Source organism: Canis aureus, chromosome 35, assembly GCF_053574225.1.
Source record: "Canis aureus isolate CA01 chromosome 35, VMU_Caureus_v.1.0, whole genome shotgun sequence".
NCBI classification, from domain to species: Eukaryota; Metazoa; Chordata; class Mammalia; order Carnivora; family Canidae; genus Canis; species Canis aureus.
This window is the reverse complement of record NC_135645.1, coordinates 6,940,544-6,957,124: the sequence shown is the minus strand read 5'-3', so window position 1 is coordinate 6,957,124 and position 16,581 is coordinate 6,940,544. Positions and strand designations below refer to the sequence as shown.

The 16,581-nt window shown below is 34.8% G+C and overlaps 1 protein-coding gene across 6 annotated transcripts in view; it reads left to right on the top strand.

Annotated features, from left to right (window-relative positions):
* STXBP5L (syntaxin binding protein 5L) overlaps positions 1-16,581 on the top strand; it is a 379,840-nt gene that overhangs the window by 98,325 nt on the left and 264,934 nt on the right. For 4 of the 6 annotated variants that reach the window (XM_077884445.1, XM_077884446.1, XM_077884444.1 and 1 more), the window contains exons 4-5: positions 6,988-7,069; positions 11,082-11,182. In XM_077884445.1, the coding sequence (XP_077740571.1) occupies positions 6,988-7,069; positions 11,082-11,182 (183 nt within the window). Of the gene's footprint in view, positions 1-6,987; positions 7,070-11,081; positions 11,183-11,974; positions 12,071-16,581 lie in introns of those variants that run through there. The other 2 variants (XM_077884449.1, XM_077884448.1) reach the window with 2 other exon arrangements.

Below are 16,581 nucleotides of genomic sequence, written 5' to 3'. Positions count from 1 at the left end.
GCAGATGCTCAACCACTGAGATACCCAGGTACCCCATCTCTCCTTATATTTTGAATGATAGCCTTTCTGGATAGAGTATTCTCGGCTGTAGATTTTCTTCCTTTTAACACTTTGATTATGCAACTCCCTTTGGGGCTATAGAGTTTCTGCTGAAAACTCTGATAATAAACTTTTGAGGTTTCTCTTGTATATAACTGTCTTCTTTTCTCTAGATGCTTAAAAATTTTTTTCTTTGTCACTGCTTTTTGCCATTTTAATTACTATGTGTCTTGGTGCATAGTAATGGGTTGATTTTATTGGGCAATCTCTGTGCCTCCTGGTTCTTGATTTTTGTTTCCTTCTCCAGTTTAGGTAAGTTTTCAGCTCTTATTTCTTCAAATAAATTTTCTGCCTCCTTTTCTGTCTGTCCTTCTGGGATCTCTGTGAGCTTAATGGAGTCACTGAGTTCCCTAAGTCTATTCTCAGTTTGTATAATTCTTTTTTTTTCTCACTTTCTCAGCTTTATTAATTTCCATTACTCTCTCCTTCAGGCTACTAATTTATTCTTCTGCTTCTTCTCGCCTGCGATTTATTCCATCAAGTGTATTTTTAATTTCATTTATTGTATTCTTCATCTCTGAGTGGTTCTTTTTTATCTTTGTTAAGTGTCTCACTGCTTCTTCCACTCTTCTCAAGTCCGATGAGTATCATGATGATCATTACTTTAAATTCTCTATTCAGCATATTACTTATATCCATTTTAATTAGGTCTCTTATTGTTATTTTGTCCTGTGTTTTAGTTTACATATTTTTCTGTTGTTTCATTTGGTCTTACTCTCTTTGTCTGTTTCTCTGTGTTAGGAAAGTCAGCTACGTCTCTTCTCTTTAAAGTAATGGCCTAATGAAGAGGTCTTATACTGCCCTGCAGTGCAGTGTCCCCTTTTCACCAGAACCTGGAGCTCCAGTATTGTCTCCTATATATGTTGCATGTGCCCTGTTGTTTTTTGGCTGCTTTTTCTCTCATTCTAGTCATCTGCAGTGACTCTCTTTGCCTGTCGTAGGCAGTGCTTGGTCCCTGTAGAGTTAGTGGACTGCCTTGGACTTGGGTTTAGTCAGACCATGTGTTTGCCAGATATGCAGTAGGAGGAAACTGTGGAACACTTTCCCTGTTATCCCCTGAGAAGCTTGCATTAGTGGATGGGGCCTGCAATCAGATCAACTATCTTCCCCCAGCCCACTGGTAGGGTCCCCATTTGACTGCTCTGTGGCTATCTTCCCTTCACCCCATGGCAGGAGTCACTGTGGAGTGGTGCTAGTCCCTGTTGGGGCTGCTTGCACACTGCCAGACTCATGGTGCAGCTTGAATGGTCTCTAGCCAAGAATATTTTGAAGGGGATTTTGGGGCACTGTGTCCTTAAGGCTTGCATGCTGGTGAGACCAGCCAGGTGAGACATGTGGTTTTAACAGGATGTGAGCCAGTCTCTTTGTACAATAAGACCTGTCAGAGTTGCCAGGATCAAGGCAGGCTGGTGCTGATCTGTACAGTGTGCATAGTGGAGCCCACAATTTTAACATGGTGCATGGAGATCTTCTGTGATAAGGTACCCACCACTGCCAGAGGTGGCTAGACCCACAAGGCATGCAGGTTAGGAAACAAGGTGTTGGTAGGGTTTGTGCTGGTCTTCTGTGAGGAGGAAACCCATAATGCTATGGATGAGTCAAGTGTGACTGGAATGGGTGGATCCATTGAAGCCTGGGGATCTAGGTTCGGTGAAAGCAAGTTAGGTAGTGAATGTTGGCCCTGCAGTGGTTCCCATATATGGCAGTAGGTTCATTCCAGGGGGCAGGTGGAGGAAAGAAATGGCACCTGCCAGCTCCTTTGTTCCTGGAGAAGTCCTTCAATGAACCCTGCCCCTCCAGACATGCTCTGAGATTAGTAAATAACTCTCCTTCCAGTCTGCCCCAGATGTTTTTCAGACTGTTGCTTCTGTTCTGTATCCCTGTGGGCTTTTTGTAGTGCTGTCTCTTTAAAATTTGGGGACTCAGCTTCCTATGCCCTGTGGGTTCTCCTAGAACTGAGTAGCTGGTTTTTTAAATTCCAGCATCAGATGCTTGACTGTGCCACACAGGTGCCCTTATTCATTTATTTTAGAGAGAGTGAGAAGAAGTGAGAGTATGAGTGTGAACATGGGGAGGGACAGAGAGAGCGGGAGAGTGAATCTCAAGCAGACTCTGTGCTGAGCATGAAGCATGATGTGAGGCTCGATCTCATGACCCTGAGATCATGACCTGAACCAAAATCAAAAGTCAGATGTTCTATCAACTGAGCCAATCAGAGTGCCCCAAGGGAGGTTTTAGTTATTGCTTCCATCCCTTTAGTCATTATTGTGTTTTTACATCTTCCATTTCTTCATGATTCATTCTTGGTAGGTTTTATGTTTCTAGGAACTTATCCATTGCTTTTAGGTTATCCAACTTATTGACATATGCTTGTTCAAAGTAGCTTCTGTGATTCTTTGAATTTCTGTGGGATCATGTGTAATGTCTTCTCTTCCATTTATAGGTTTATTTGAGTCTTCTCTTTTTTGATTGCTCGGTCTAAAGATTTGTCAATTTTGTTTATCCCTCCAAAAAATGGCTCTTATTTCATTGACTTTTTCATTGATTTTTTTCTATTATCTCTTTAGCCTCTATTTTAGTTATTTCCACTCTGATTTTTATTATTTCTTTTCTTCTGCTAACTTAGGCTTAGTTTGTTCTTTTTCTAATTCCTTTTGTTATAAAATTAAGTTGTTTATTTAAGATCTTTCTTTTCTCTTATTTTTGGCATTTTTTGCTATAAACTTGTAGGAATGCTTTCCTGTATCCCATAAGTTTTGGTATGTTTTGTTTTCATTTCCAGTTGTCTCAGGATACTTTATGATTTCTCTTTTGTTTTTTTTTTAATCCATTAGTTGTTCAGAATTTTGTTGTTTAATTTCCACATATTTGTGATTTTTTTCAATTTTCTTCCTGTTATTGATTTTTTATTGTAATAGCACTGCAGTCAGAAAAGATACTAGAAATAGTTTCAATCTTCTTGCTTTGTATTCCAGCATATAATGTATCCTGGAGAATATTTTGTATGTACTTAAGAAGAGTGTGTATTCAGGTTTTTTGAATGGAATATTTTTATGTGTCTGTTAGGTCCATTTGGTCTGTAGTGTTATTTAGGTCCACTGTTTTCTTACTAAGTCTGTCTGGATGCTTTCTCTAATGTTGAAAGTAGGGTATTTAAGTGTCCTACTATTATTGTATTGCCTTCTAATTCTCCTTCCAGTTCTAATATTCACTTTAAATATTTAGGTGCTCCAGTGTTGATGCATATATATTTATAATTGTTATATTCTCTTGATGAATTGACTTCTTTATCACTACATTGTGACTTTTTCCTCTTGCCACTGATTTTGACTAAAAGTTTGTTTTGTCTGTCTTCAGTATAAGCACTCATGCTCTCTTTGGGTTACCATTTGCATGGAATATCTTTTTCCATCCTTTCAATTTCTGCTTATGTGTATCTGTAAAGCTAAAGAGAGTCTCATATAGGCCATATATCATTGGATCTTTTTTTTAATCCGATTAGCCACCATTGTATCTTTTGATTAAAGAATTAGTTCATTTACATTTAAGTTAATTATTTGTTGGTAAGTACTAGTATTGCCATTTTTAAATTGTTTTCTGAATTTTTTATTTCCTTTATTCCTTTGTTCTTTTTCAATTCTGAATTTATTTTTTTGTGTATATATATATATATATATATATATATATATATATATATATTATGCTTTAATTCTTTTCTCTTTGCCTTTTATGTAAATACTATAGATTTTAATTTTGGTTATAATGAGGCTTATGTAAAACATCTTAGAGATATAACAGTCTATTTTAGGCTGATAATAACTCACTTTCAATCACATACCAAATCTACACTTTTACTTATCCTCCAACATTTTATCATATTGTTGTCACATTTTATTCTTTATATATTGTGCATCCATTAACAAATTGTTGTAGCTATAGCATTTTAAATGTTTTCTTTAGTTTTTATAATAGAGATAAAAGTGATTTATATACCACCATTACAGTACTGGGGTATTCTGAATTTAACTATATATTTACTCTTACCAGTGAATTTTATGCTCTTATGTTTCAGCTTGTTACATAGTGTCCTTTCATTTCAGCTTAAACTCCCTTTAGCATTTTTTTGTAGCGTCAGGTTTAGTGGTAATGAAGTCTTAACTACTGTTTGGAAATGTCTTTATCTTTCCTTCATTTCTGAAGGACAGTTTTGCTGGGTATATTATTCTTGGCTGGCAGCTTTTTTATTTCATTACTTTCAATATATCATCACACTACCTCCTGGCCTGCTGGGTTTCTGCAGAGAAATCCACTGATAGACTTATGTGGGTTCCTTTGTAGTAAAAAATTGCTTTTCTCTTGTTACTTTCAAAATTATCTCCTTGTCATTAACTTTAAGCATTTTGGTTATAATGTTTCTCAGAGAAATCTTTGGATTGATCTTGCTTGAGTTTCTTTCAGCTTCCTGTACTTGGATATATATAGCTTTCCCAAGATTTGGGAAGTTTTCAGCTATTTTTTTCTTTAAATGATATTTCTGCTTTTTTTTCCTCTTCTTTTTTCTTCTGGGACTCTCATGATGCAAATGCCCATTTGCTTGTTGGTATCCCATAATTTACTTAGGCTTTCTTCACTCTTCTTTTTGTTTCTCTAACTGGTTAATTTCAGATGATTTGTCTTTGAGTTTGCTAAGTCTTTTGTATGATCAGGGCTGTTATTTAGGCTCTGTTTTTGAAATTTTCATTTCTGACATTGTATTCTTGAGCTTCAGGATTTCTGTTTGGTTCTTTTTATGGTTTCTGTTTCTTTATCAAATGCATTTTGTTCACGAACTGTTTTCTTAATTTTTTTCAGTTGTCTATCGGTGTTCTTTTGCATTTTCATTCACATTTTCTTAAGATGATTATTTTTATTTCTTTGCTGGCAAATCATAGATTTCCATTTCTTTGGAGTCCATTGCTGAAATGCTATTAGTATTCTTTGGTGGTGGTATATGTTTGTTTCTTCATGATCCATGTTGCCTTGTATTGATGTCTGTGCTTTTGCAGGAGCAAACCCTTCTTTCAGTCTTTATAGAATGGAAGATAAAGTCCTTCTCTTGTTCCATTCCCTGAGCTGATAGTATTATCTCCAGAATTGCAGGTGTGCTGTGTTGGAGCCAGTTACAAGGCTGTCACTGGATCTGCAGTGGAGTCTGTTGTTGGGTTTGTTACCAGGGCTTAGGCCAATGTGGATCATTGCTGGCCCCTGGGTGCATACAACTGCCATTAGTACCTTGTCAGTAGGGTGGTACTGGACAAGGGCCTATATGTGGGTCCTGTTATCAGGTAAATAGACAGCGAGCCTATGCTCAAGTAAATGGCGGGTGTGATTCCCACCATATCCCTGGTAGGACTGCTATCTAGTTACTGGATGGCTCCCTGGGTGGGCAGGATTGACCCTGATCTGTGGCTGAGAGGTGCTGGAACTGAGCCTCAGGGCTGTTTCACATTCCACAGCCAATATTAAGTTTGCAGATCTGGCCCTAGGGGCACAGATGGGTATGTCTCTCTCCAAGTCACTTGATAGGCTGGATTGGTCCCTGACCATGGCTAGAGGGGCTCAAACCAAGTATAGGGCCTTTTCAGGATCTTTTGGGGTGCAGTTGTATCTCTTACCAGGTCCTTGTGCCTATAGGACTGCTCATAGATTGAAGCTGGGAGGGGCTGGTACCCAGTATAGGGATCTCTGGGAATACAAACAGGAATATCTTCTGCTAGGTCCCTGTGGCAATAGATGGCACTGCCTAGCAGATGGCAGTTGGATGAGCTGGAACTGAATATAGGGCCCTTTCAGAGTCATCAGGGTTGCAGCCAGGCATGTTTCCTACTGGGACCCTGGACCCAAAGGACTGCTGGCTGATTATGACTGTTAGGCGGCTGGGATCATGTATTGGCCCTTTCAAGGTCCCTGTAAACACAGATAGGAGTGTCTGCAGCCTGGTTCTCATGGCAGCAGGTCTACTTGTGGATTATGGCTGGAAGCGGTAGGGAGTAGGGTATGGAGCCTTTCCTAGATCTTCAGATGCACAGATGGGAATGTCTTCTGCTGGGACCCTGGACCCTCAGGACTACTAACAGTCTGTTGCTGTGAGGAAGATGAAGCCACATATAGGGCCCTTTTAGGATCTCTAGGGGCATAGGATCCCTGTGCCAGCAAGATTGTTCCTACACTATGGCTGGGATGGGCTAGAGCCCAGTTACAATGCCATCTCAGAATCTGTGGTTTGCTTGAGTTTGCTGGGCTTACCTCCAGTGGCTCCTGCACTGCAGCCAAGAAGAGCTAGAGCTGGTTCAAATACCACTTCTGGGTCCACAGCTGAAATGAGGTCTGTGTGACTACCACCTGATGCCTGGGTGGGAGTGACTCTTCCAGATCTCTTGGTATATAGCGCATATTGGTGACAGACCCCAAGCTGCATGAAACTATAGCTGAGTTCTCAGGGGTACAGAGCCATTTCTGTTTTTGTAGCTGAGACTATAATCAGTAAATCAGCTGTCTGGTATAAGCCTACCTCCTCAAAACAACTCTCTTCATTCTTGGACTGCATTGGAGTTTCACAGTCTCCTATCTAGATCTAGGAGCTTCCTGGGAGGCACTTTTGTCTGTGCATGGATGGCAAATTATTGTTGTTGAGGAAGGGATATGTGCAAAGATGCCCTATTTGGCCATTTTGTTAATGCCCTGTATTATATATTATGTAATTTGCATCAACTAAGATTTTTTGACCATTTACAAAAATAAGGATAACTAAAAAGCAAAACATTAGATGCTAAGTAAGTTAGTGTTTACTTTACTCACTAATATTAGTACTAATTAAAATGTTAGAATCCTTGACGTTTATTATATTAGACTCGGGAGACCTGGCGTTGATTGTTATTGCCAACATGAAAGTGGTGCAGCTGTCCTGCAGCTCCAATTCTTGATCAATGAGGTAAGGATTTTCTTGACTGTCACAGTGATGTGCACATACACACTAGATTAGTTGATGTGATCTTTTTTATATTATGATATATAAAAATATATTATTTTATTTAAATGCTGTTTTTCATATGTTCTAAATGTTTAAAGATATATATGTATGCAATATTTTTGTTCATGGACATATTTCTTATAAAACACTATATCAGTATTTGTGAATTTATTAAATTTTAAAGGAAAAAGGTTGCATATGCCAAAAGATTGTTATTTTTATGTAGCATAATTTACAGATTAATTATTCACATGCTTTTTAAAAATTATTAAAACTCTGATTGCTTCATTGACTATTAAACTTTTCTTTTGCCTACCAACTTAAATTTATAATCAGTACTAGCTTCATGTTTTGGCCTTATCTTTCCTGAAATAACTTTTTCAGTTATTTATCTATGGGTTCTTCTATCTGAATACATATTCAGATATATTTATTGGTACTAGATGCATTTGTATTTATTTATATATCCATAGCTATTATGACATTTGGCTCCCTATCTTATCCCTTATTCTTAATAGACCTATGGTAATGAACTTCCCAAAGACAAATATATACTTATAAAGCTCAGAATGCATGCAGATCTTCTATAGGTTGAAGACTTATTAAGCCTTCTGGACTCCTTTTTATTAATATTTTAAGTGGATCATTATGTCTTTTTGAGCTATTTTAAGTTTAGTGAGCCAGTCATTGCAAAAGTGCTTTAAAATTTGTTTCATACCAAATTCAAGCACTTAGCAGATTAAACTCAATGCCTTGAGAAAAAAAAAATGAAGTACTACTGGTTGTTTTCTCATGGTATGAATGATCTTTTATTCAGTATCTCCATATATTTTCATATATGTTTTTCTCTAAGAATTTTATAATCCTAAACATCAGTAAAATGGTTCATAGGAATTTTGTATCAGAGACCTTTAAGACATGAAAAATTTGTGATGTTGGTGGATGTCCACCTTTTACTTCTCTTGGCCCAAAATCTTTGTCAGAAGGCAGTGAGATTCTCCTTATTGACAAACCTAGCATATTTTACATTGTAGGTGTACTTGCTATGAGGTATCACAATGAGAGAGGGAGATAAGGAAGAAAAGAGAAATTAAATATTTTATTGTAATATTTGTCATTAGTATTTAGAACGCCAACCTTTTTGAACTTTCAGTGTTACTCTGTAGCTCCTCGTGTAGAGATCTCAGCCTTTGCCCTCTGCATGGCTGTGTCCTAGCAGACATGACTTGTTTCTAGGTGATTTTCTCTAGTTTCCATCCTCTGAGAATCATCTTAAAGTCCCTAAGTTTGCTTCTGTGCTGAATAACTAAGTAAAAAGACAAACCATCAACATCCTTCAGATGTTACATTGCCTAGCCTGAAATAATCACCCTGATCCATCTCACATCAGTTTCTTTCTTTCTTTTTCTTTCTTTCTTTCTTTCTTTCTTTCTTTCTTTCTTTCTTTCTTTCTTTCTTTCTTTCTTTCTTTCTTTCTTTCTTTCTTCTTTCTTTCTTTCTTTCTTTCTTTCTTTCTTTCTTTCTTTTCTTTCTTTTCTTTCTTTCTTTCTTTCTTTCTTTCTTTCTTTCTTTCTTTCTTTCTCTTTCTTTTTTTTTTTAAGATTTTACTTATTTTATTTATTCATGAGAGACACAGAGGGAGAGAGGGAGGGAGAGAGAGGCAGAGACACAGGCAGAGGGAGAAGCAGGGTCCATGCAGGGAGCCCGACGTGGGACTCGATCCCGGGTCTCCAGGATCAGGGCCTGGGCTGATGCGGCGCTAAATCGCTGAGCCACCCAGGCTGCCCTCACATCAGTTTCTTTACCTTTTCCCACCAAACTTCTTAGTCTCTGCCTCATGGCTGGTGTTTTTATTCAGTTTTTAATCTTTTTACAGATCTTTATTATTTGTGCTTCTTATAGATTTATTTTGCTTTGTAAGTAAGCCCTAGACAACCTGCTGGTGTGCTCACTTTCATGTGTCTTATAATCTCTTTTGGTATTGTTATGCTCAGTGGTCCTGTTCGCATCCCTCCAAAATGATGTTACTTCATATTTTACCTAAGAATTAATAATACTAACTTCCTTCCTTAATTTATTTGGCTATCACACTGATATTATTGAATATATGCTGCTTTAATTCCATTGCCTTTGGCATATCATATCTTTGGTATAGCACATAACTATTTGAGAAAGTTTTATTAATTTTATATATCATGTTCTATTCTCACCCTAATACTAAGCAAATTTCCATTGTCTTTAGAAAAGCAATCAGTATCCTGTATATAAACAAACAAACAAACAAACAAAAAATGAGCTTATCAAGCACTTGCATGCAATTCCAGTAACATTTGAGTTTGTATATAAGTAACATTTGGGGATGGTTTATATATAAAACAAGCAAACAAACATAAAATTCCTCAAGGCACGTATAGAGTATATTTTGTTGAATGGAATATAATCTTCTATGTGTTCATGTTAAAATGTATATATCAATATATACCTCTTTTAACGTGGTTTTATGTACTTACATACAAATATGCAAATTACATACATTTAAAAAATATATTTTTTAAAGAATTTATTTATTCATGAGAAACACAGAGAGAGAGAGAGAGAGAGACATAGGCAGAGGGAGAAGCAGGCTCCTCATAGGGAGTCCAAAGTGGGACTCTGTCCCTGGACCTGGGATCATGCCCTGAGCTGAAGGCAGACGTTCAACCACTGAGCCACCTAGGTGTCCCTTAAAAAGTATTTTAATGGACATACTCTGGGATTATGATTTGTATTTTAAAAGATATTCTCTGAGCCTAAAACCATCGGTACACAATATGAAGTGAAGCATGATAGAATACATGAACATTTTCATCTTGGGAACCTATACGGTCTTCTAGAACAGTTTCTATCTTCTCTCCTTTAATTCCTAAAGAAATAAATTCTAGGAACTTCAATATAACTATATCTGATCCTCTAAATGGGATAGTCATTTTGATATCTGTGGTCAATATTATAAACTATGAAAGGTTATACTTGTAGCAAATTACTTTGCAAAATCTGAAAAGAATTTTGAATAAATCAGGATACCATGATTCCGCAAGATCTCTTTTATAGAACACATTTAGTACTCTAGAATACTGTCAGGCTTTGTCAGAGGGCAAGCATTGGCATTTTTAGCTGGGAAACTCATAATAGTAAAAGTTCTGACCAGAGTTTAAGATGTTACTTAAATCAAGGAAATAACTTAAGCATATATGTTTGAAATCATATATGGCAGTTAGTTATCTGCCCTTATATGCCCTTATGGTGTTTGCCATATTAAGAGGTAGGAAACATCCTATTGTATTTGAAATATGATTCATCTGTATTTGGATGTAATGTAAAACATATCTTAGTATTTTGTAGTTATACTGAATGCTAGCTGGATAAATGTTTTCTTTCATTAAAGATGTTTTCTTTTATTATTGATGAAGCTTCTTGGAACAAATTACTTATTGAAAATAAATTATACCAAATATACTTTGTAGAGAGAATATATATTTTCCAACTGTACAGAAAGTTCTTATAATGGTGAATTTTTATATGACCATATTGCAATTTTAAAACTGGGTTGGATATTTTCTTTTCTGGAAGCTACATAGTATGTGTGTGAATATTAGAAATAAGAAATTTAAACTTAGTTTTTCCCAAACAAAATACAAAAATCCTTAATATCATAATGATGCTTCAATAATTGTTTCTCTCTAGTGTTAAATGCATATTCCTTGAGCTAGTTATTCTGACCGATTTATATGCAGTAATTCACTTCCTCATCTACTCAGCATTCTTAGCCTTCCTGATTGAAGTATATACAATTGTTTTTCCTTGTATTTCTAGGTTATATAGATAGAAATAGCTCTTCAAGTAGTGAAAACTTCAGTAAATTCGCTTATTATTTTTGCTTAACAAAAAACTCTTAAGGAAGTAGCTCACTTACTTTGTCTTCTTTTTGTTTCAGGGTGCTTTGGTTAGTGCAAGTTCAGATGATACACTTCATTTGTGGAATCTTAGACAAAAAAGGCCAGCTATTCTTCATTCTCTTAAATTTAACCGAGAACGGTAAGAATGTCTGAGTTAAACAATTTCCTGATGTATGAAAAAAGTATTTCCTGAGAAGTTTCAGGTTAACTTTTGAAAGACTAGTTTTTTTCATAATCTTAATATCTAGGAATAAGTTGATGTTATGCTTGCTTTTATAGTAGTTTATTTTCATAGATAATTCATAATTAATTAGATTCAATCTAATGGGGAACTCCTAACATTTTTGTTTTTGCTATAAACTAGCACTGCAGCAATGATGTATTTTTTTTTCCGTAGGCCATGGTGCTGAAAACTCAGACCTAAGGTTAAAAGTCAAGTAAATGCTAAAACCTTTTTACTCCTTTTGATCATGGAAGTTATGTCCTACACTAAAGTCTTTTACTTAAATATGTTAACATGAAAAAAAAATACTGAGTCAAAAGTGTCATAAAAGACACTTAGTCCAAATATGTTGGTACTAAGTGTTGAACAGTACTACACATCCAAGCTTAACGTTTTCCAAGATGATAATTTGATCAGAGTATAGATCCCCCCATTTTAGAATGAAATATTAATAATCAGAAAGAGAAAATTAATTGAGTGGATATGGAGAAAATTACTAGATTTTATTGGTAACAAACTACCAAATTTTATTGCTTCTACTGTTGGTGTCAATTAGACCTAGAACGTAATTCACATCTACTTAATTGATAATCCACCTGGCGAGGAAGTAAAATTTGTATTTTATTATCTATCTCTGTAATTTAACTGAAAAATAACCTGATATTTGTTTATTATTTGGAAAACAATCTAACTCTTTGCAGTGAATTGAGAAGGGCCATCACAGGAAAATTTGATGTTAATGAAAGAAAAAGAAACCCCTGAGAAGTAAATTTACAAACATTAGCAAGTACTATTCAAACTGAGGTAGGTGAATAATGAGGCAGGTAGTCACTGCTGAGAACTCAAGACAGTGCTTATTTTATTTTGTTGAATGGATAGTTTAATACAGAATCATCACTATATGGGCAGAGTTTAATGAAGTAAATCTGTTTTTCTAAGTATGTAAGAAAAAAGGATGGCAGTTATGCATTTTTAATCTAAAGTTTTGCTTTTTCTAATTTTGTGCATACTATACTATTTAAATCATTCACCCTCAATATTCTGAGTAATATTCATAAGTATTATGTCTATAGTATTTTAGGATTCAGAATCAGTGGAAATTTTTATTAATTCCAGTATATTTTGAGAGGAGGGAATTTATATATTAGAGTCTGCTAAAACCAGATAGAATTTCTTTATTTAGATTAGATCGAGTTTTGGTTATTTTATCTTAAATTTTAAATTAAGTAATGCAGCAGAATTTTCAGGATATTGAAAAATATAAAGATCAGTTAAGAGTTGTTACACTATCCCTGTTTTTTACCGCTAAAAATATTACCTACCAGATGTTGACATCTTGATTTTATCTCTTTCTCTGTTTGTAAGATTTTGTTTGTTTCAACAATTTGAGTAGATCTGGCCCCACACTTTTGTGTATATGGACAAAATCGGTTTTTTACCCTCACAGTTGGAATGTTGAGGGAAATGTTCCAGTCCCTATATGGTCCTTTGGGAGGTAGGGGAAAGAAATAATTGATGGTGATGATTTTCAGTTATAATTTTATTATCTCAATTGATGTAGATTTAACTGTTAGCACCATAAAAGACCAAGCTGATATATTTTGGACAAGTTTAAAATCATAGAATTTTGCAGGCATTGCTCATATTAATGCTTACAAAAAATAGGATATTTTTTAATAAAGATAAATTCATTATCTTGAATTTGAAAATAATCATTATTTTAAATTGAAATAATCATTTCAATAATCATTGCTGTAGGAGGAAATATTTTTAAATGTATGGTGGATGGAAGCTTAATCTGTAAAGGAGAATTTAACCAAGTATCTTTTGGAACTCTAAGGTTTCTTCAATTAGCCAGTTAACTATGTAAATTTCTATATATCCTTATGTTTGTATATACATATTTAATTTACACAATTTATGCTATACATTTTAGGTTTTTATTTATTTATTTTTTATGGGGAACCTTTAGTCCTTGATCTTATAGTCTTTGAAGGCAGTAACTGTTAAGAAATAGGTTTATATATTTCATCTGCTTCTGGGGAATGATCCTTGGATTTCTTTCAAATCTGATTTTATTTTTAAAAATTTTTAAAAGATTTTATTTATTTGAGAGAAAGAGAGAGGGGAGAGAGCATGAACCCAAGGCAGGGTGGGGGGCAGGGTGTGTGAAGCTTTGCAGAGAGAGGGAAATGGAGAGGGAGAGGCAGACTCCCCACTGAGCAGGGAGCCCGATGTGGGGCTTGTCCCAGAACTCTGGATCTGGACCTGAGCCAAAGGCAGATATTTAACTGACTGAGCTACCCAGGCACCCTCAAATCTGATTTTAAATCTAAATATGTAAGAATAACTGTTTTGATTTCTATGCTACATGATCTGAAAACAAATAAAATAAGACCTATTTTAGGCATGTTAATAGTCCTTCCTATCACTAATCATAAATTGAATAATGGTGGGAAAGGCATAGAATTGTTTTATGTGGTTTTCAAAATGAATTCATAGGTATACTATGACACAAAGACATTAAATTATTTGTACTTATTATATTAGAGGTTTTTTTCTATCTGTGGTGTTCTGCTAATTAATATCATCAAAATACTACTAAGGAATATTAGCTAAGCTTCAGAGAAAGGATATTTTAAGAACCTTATAATTTATGAAATTATCTAGCAAACTTGATCTATCAAAAATGGCTTTTGGGGAAATTTATATCCCTATTTTATTTATTTATTTATTTGTTTGTTTATTTTAAAGATTTTATTTATTTATTCATGAGAGACACAGAGAGAGACAGGCAAAGACAGAGGCAGAGGGAGAAGCAGGCTCCTTGCAGGGAGCCTGATGTGGGACTCAATCCCGGGACCACAGGATCACGCCCTGAGCCAAAGGCAGGCGCGCAACCACTGAGCCACCCAGGCGTCCCTATAACCCCATTTTAAAATACAGTATTGCTTTTATAGTTAATTGGCATTATGTACATTTTAAAGTTTTCTTGAATCAATCAACCTGATTTGACATTCAAAAAAATGTAAGTTGTATAGATAGTGAAGGATTTATCTATTATAGTGATGGACACTTAGTGGCCATCAATGGAGGCAAGTAGTGTTACTTAATAATTTACTATATCTTTCCAGAGATTCATTATATACACAGTAAGGCAACTATATGTAACATAATTTTCTTCCTAATGTATATATAAGCAAATATGGAAATATATATTTCTGTTACACAAAGTGTAGCATGTTATACAGTTTTGTACCTTGTTTCATCCTCTTTGTAGTTTATTCTAAAGATCATTCCTTATCGGTACTTTAAAAACTTCCTTATTTCTTTTCTTTTTGGTGTGTATGTAAATGTTACCAAATCAAGAATCTGTGTAGGGTCAACTGGCTGGCTTAGTTGGTGGAGCACGCAACTCTTGAGCATAGGGTTGTGGGCTCTAGCTGGGTATCCCTATACCCCAAGCAGGAGTATAGAGATAACTTAAAAGTAAAATCTTAAAAAAAACCCACATTTAAAAAAAACCCTGTGTAATGTTATAAATGAAATAATTTTATACCCATGTAACACAAAAATCAAGAAACAGAAAATTACTAGTACCACAGAAATCTCCTTGTTTTACCTTTCAATCATTACCTAACCCCTAGGTGTAATACTGTCTTGATTTCAGACACCTTGGATTAGTTCTGTCTGTTGTTTAGAAAATTATAGAAGTGATATCCTATATATATATGTTTGTCTGTGTTTGGCTTCATTTGCTCAATGTTATATTTATAAATTTCATCTATGTTACTTGTAACTATAGTTTATTACTTTTACTGTTATGTAGTATTCAACTTAGTGAATATTCTTCAATTTGAATACCATTCTACTTTAATTCTTTTGCTTAAACTTAACTTTTGTATTTCCACTTAAATTTTGAAATAACTTGTCAAATTCCACAAACACATTTGCTAAGATTTTGATTAAAAATGCTAATTTAAAAAGATATATGGACTCTTATGTTCATTGCAGCATTTATAACAGCCAAGGTATGGAAGCAACCTAAGTGTCCATCAATAGATGAATGGGTAAAAATGTGGTGTGTGTATGTAAGTGTATACACACACACACACACACACACACATATATATACACATATGTATCTATCATCTATCTATCACCTATCTATCTATCTATCTATCTATCTATCTATCTATCTATCTATCTATCTAATGTTACTGAGCCATAAAAAAGAATGAAATCTTGTCATTTGTTATAGCATGGATAGACCTAGAAGGTATTATGTTAATTAGAATAAATCAGACAGATATTATATTATATTATAGACCTAGAAGGTATTATGTTAATTAGAATAAATCAGAAAAAGATAAATACCATATAATATTATTTACATATTATATCTAGAACAAAACAAAACAAAAGAAATAGTCTTATAAAAACAGAGAACAAACTCTTGGTTTCCAGGGAAGGCAAAATAGGTAAATGAGAATCTCTCTCTTTCCCATCTGCTCATTTGTTTATTTCTTAAATTCCACATATGTGTGAAATCATATGGTATTTGTCATCTCTGACTAACTTATTTCACTTAGCATAAAACTCTCTAGCTCCATTGATGTTGTTGCAAATGGCAAGATTTCATTCCTTTTTATGGCTGAGTAATATCCCATAGTATGTATATATACATAAATGCACACACACCACATCTTCTTTATCCACTCATTCGTTGATACACGTAAGCTATTTCCTTAATTTGGCTATTGTAGAAAATGTTCCTGTAAACAGAGGGGTACATGTATCCTTTTGAGTTAGTATATTTGTCTCCTTTGGGTAAATACCCAGTAATATGATTACTGGATCATAGGATAGTTCTATTTTAACTTTTTGAGGAACTTTCATATTGTTTTCCTCAGTTGCTTCACCAGTTTGCCTTCCCACCAAGAATACACAAGAGTTCCTTTTCTCCACATCCTTGCCAACACTTGTCTCTTGTATTGTTGATTTTATCTGTTTTGACAGGTGTGAGGTGATACTTCATTGTAGTTTTGATTTATATTTTCCTGATGATGAGTGATGTTGGGCATCTTTTCATGTGTCTGTTAGCCACCTGAATGTCTTTTTTGGAGAAAAGTCTATTCATAACTTGTTCCCATTTTAGGGTGTTGAGCTCTATCAGGTTTTTATATATTTTAGGTACTAACCTTTTATTGGATATGTCATTTAAAAATATCTTCTCCCATTCTGTAGGTTGCCATTTAGTTTTGTTGTTTCCTTTGCTCCACAGGAGCATTTTATTTTGATGAAGTCCCAATAGT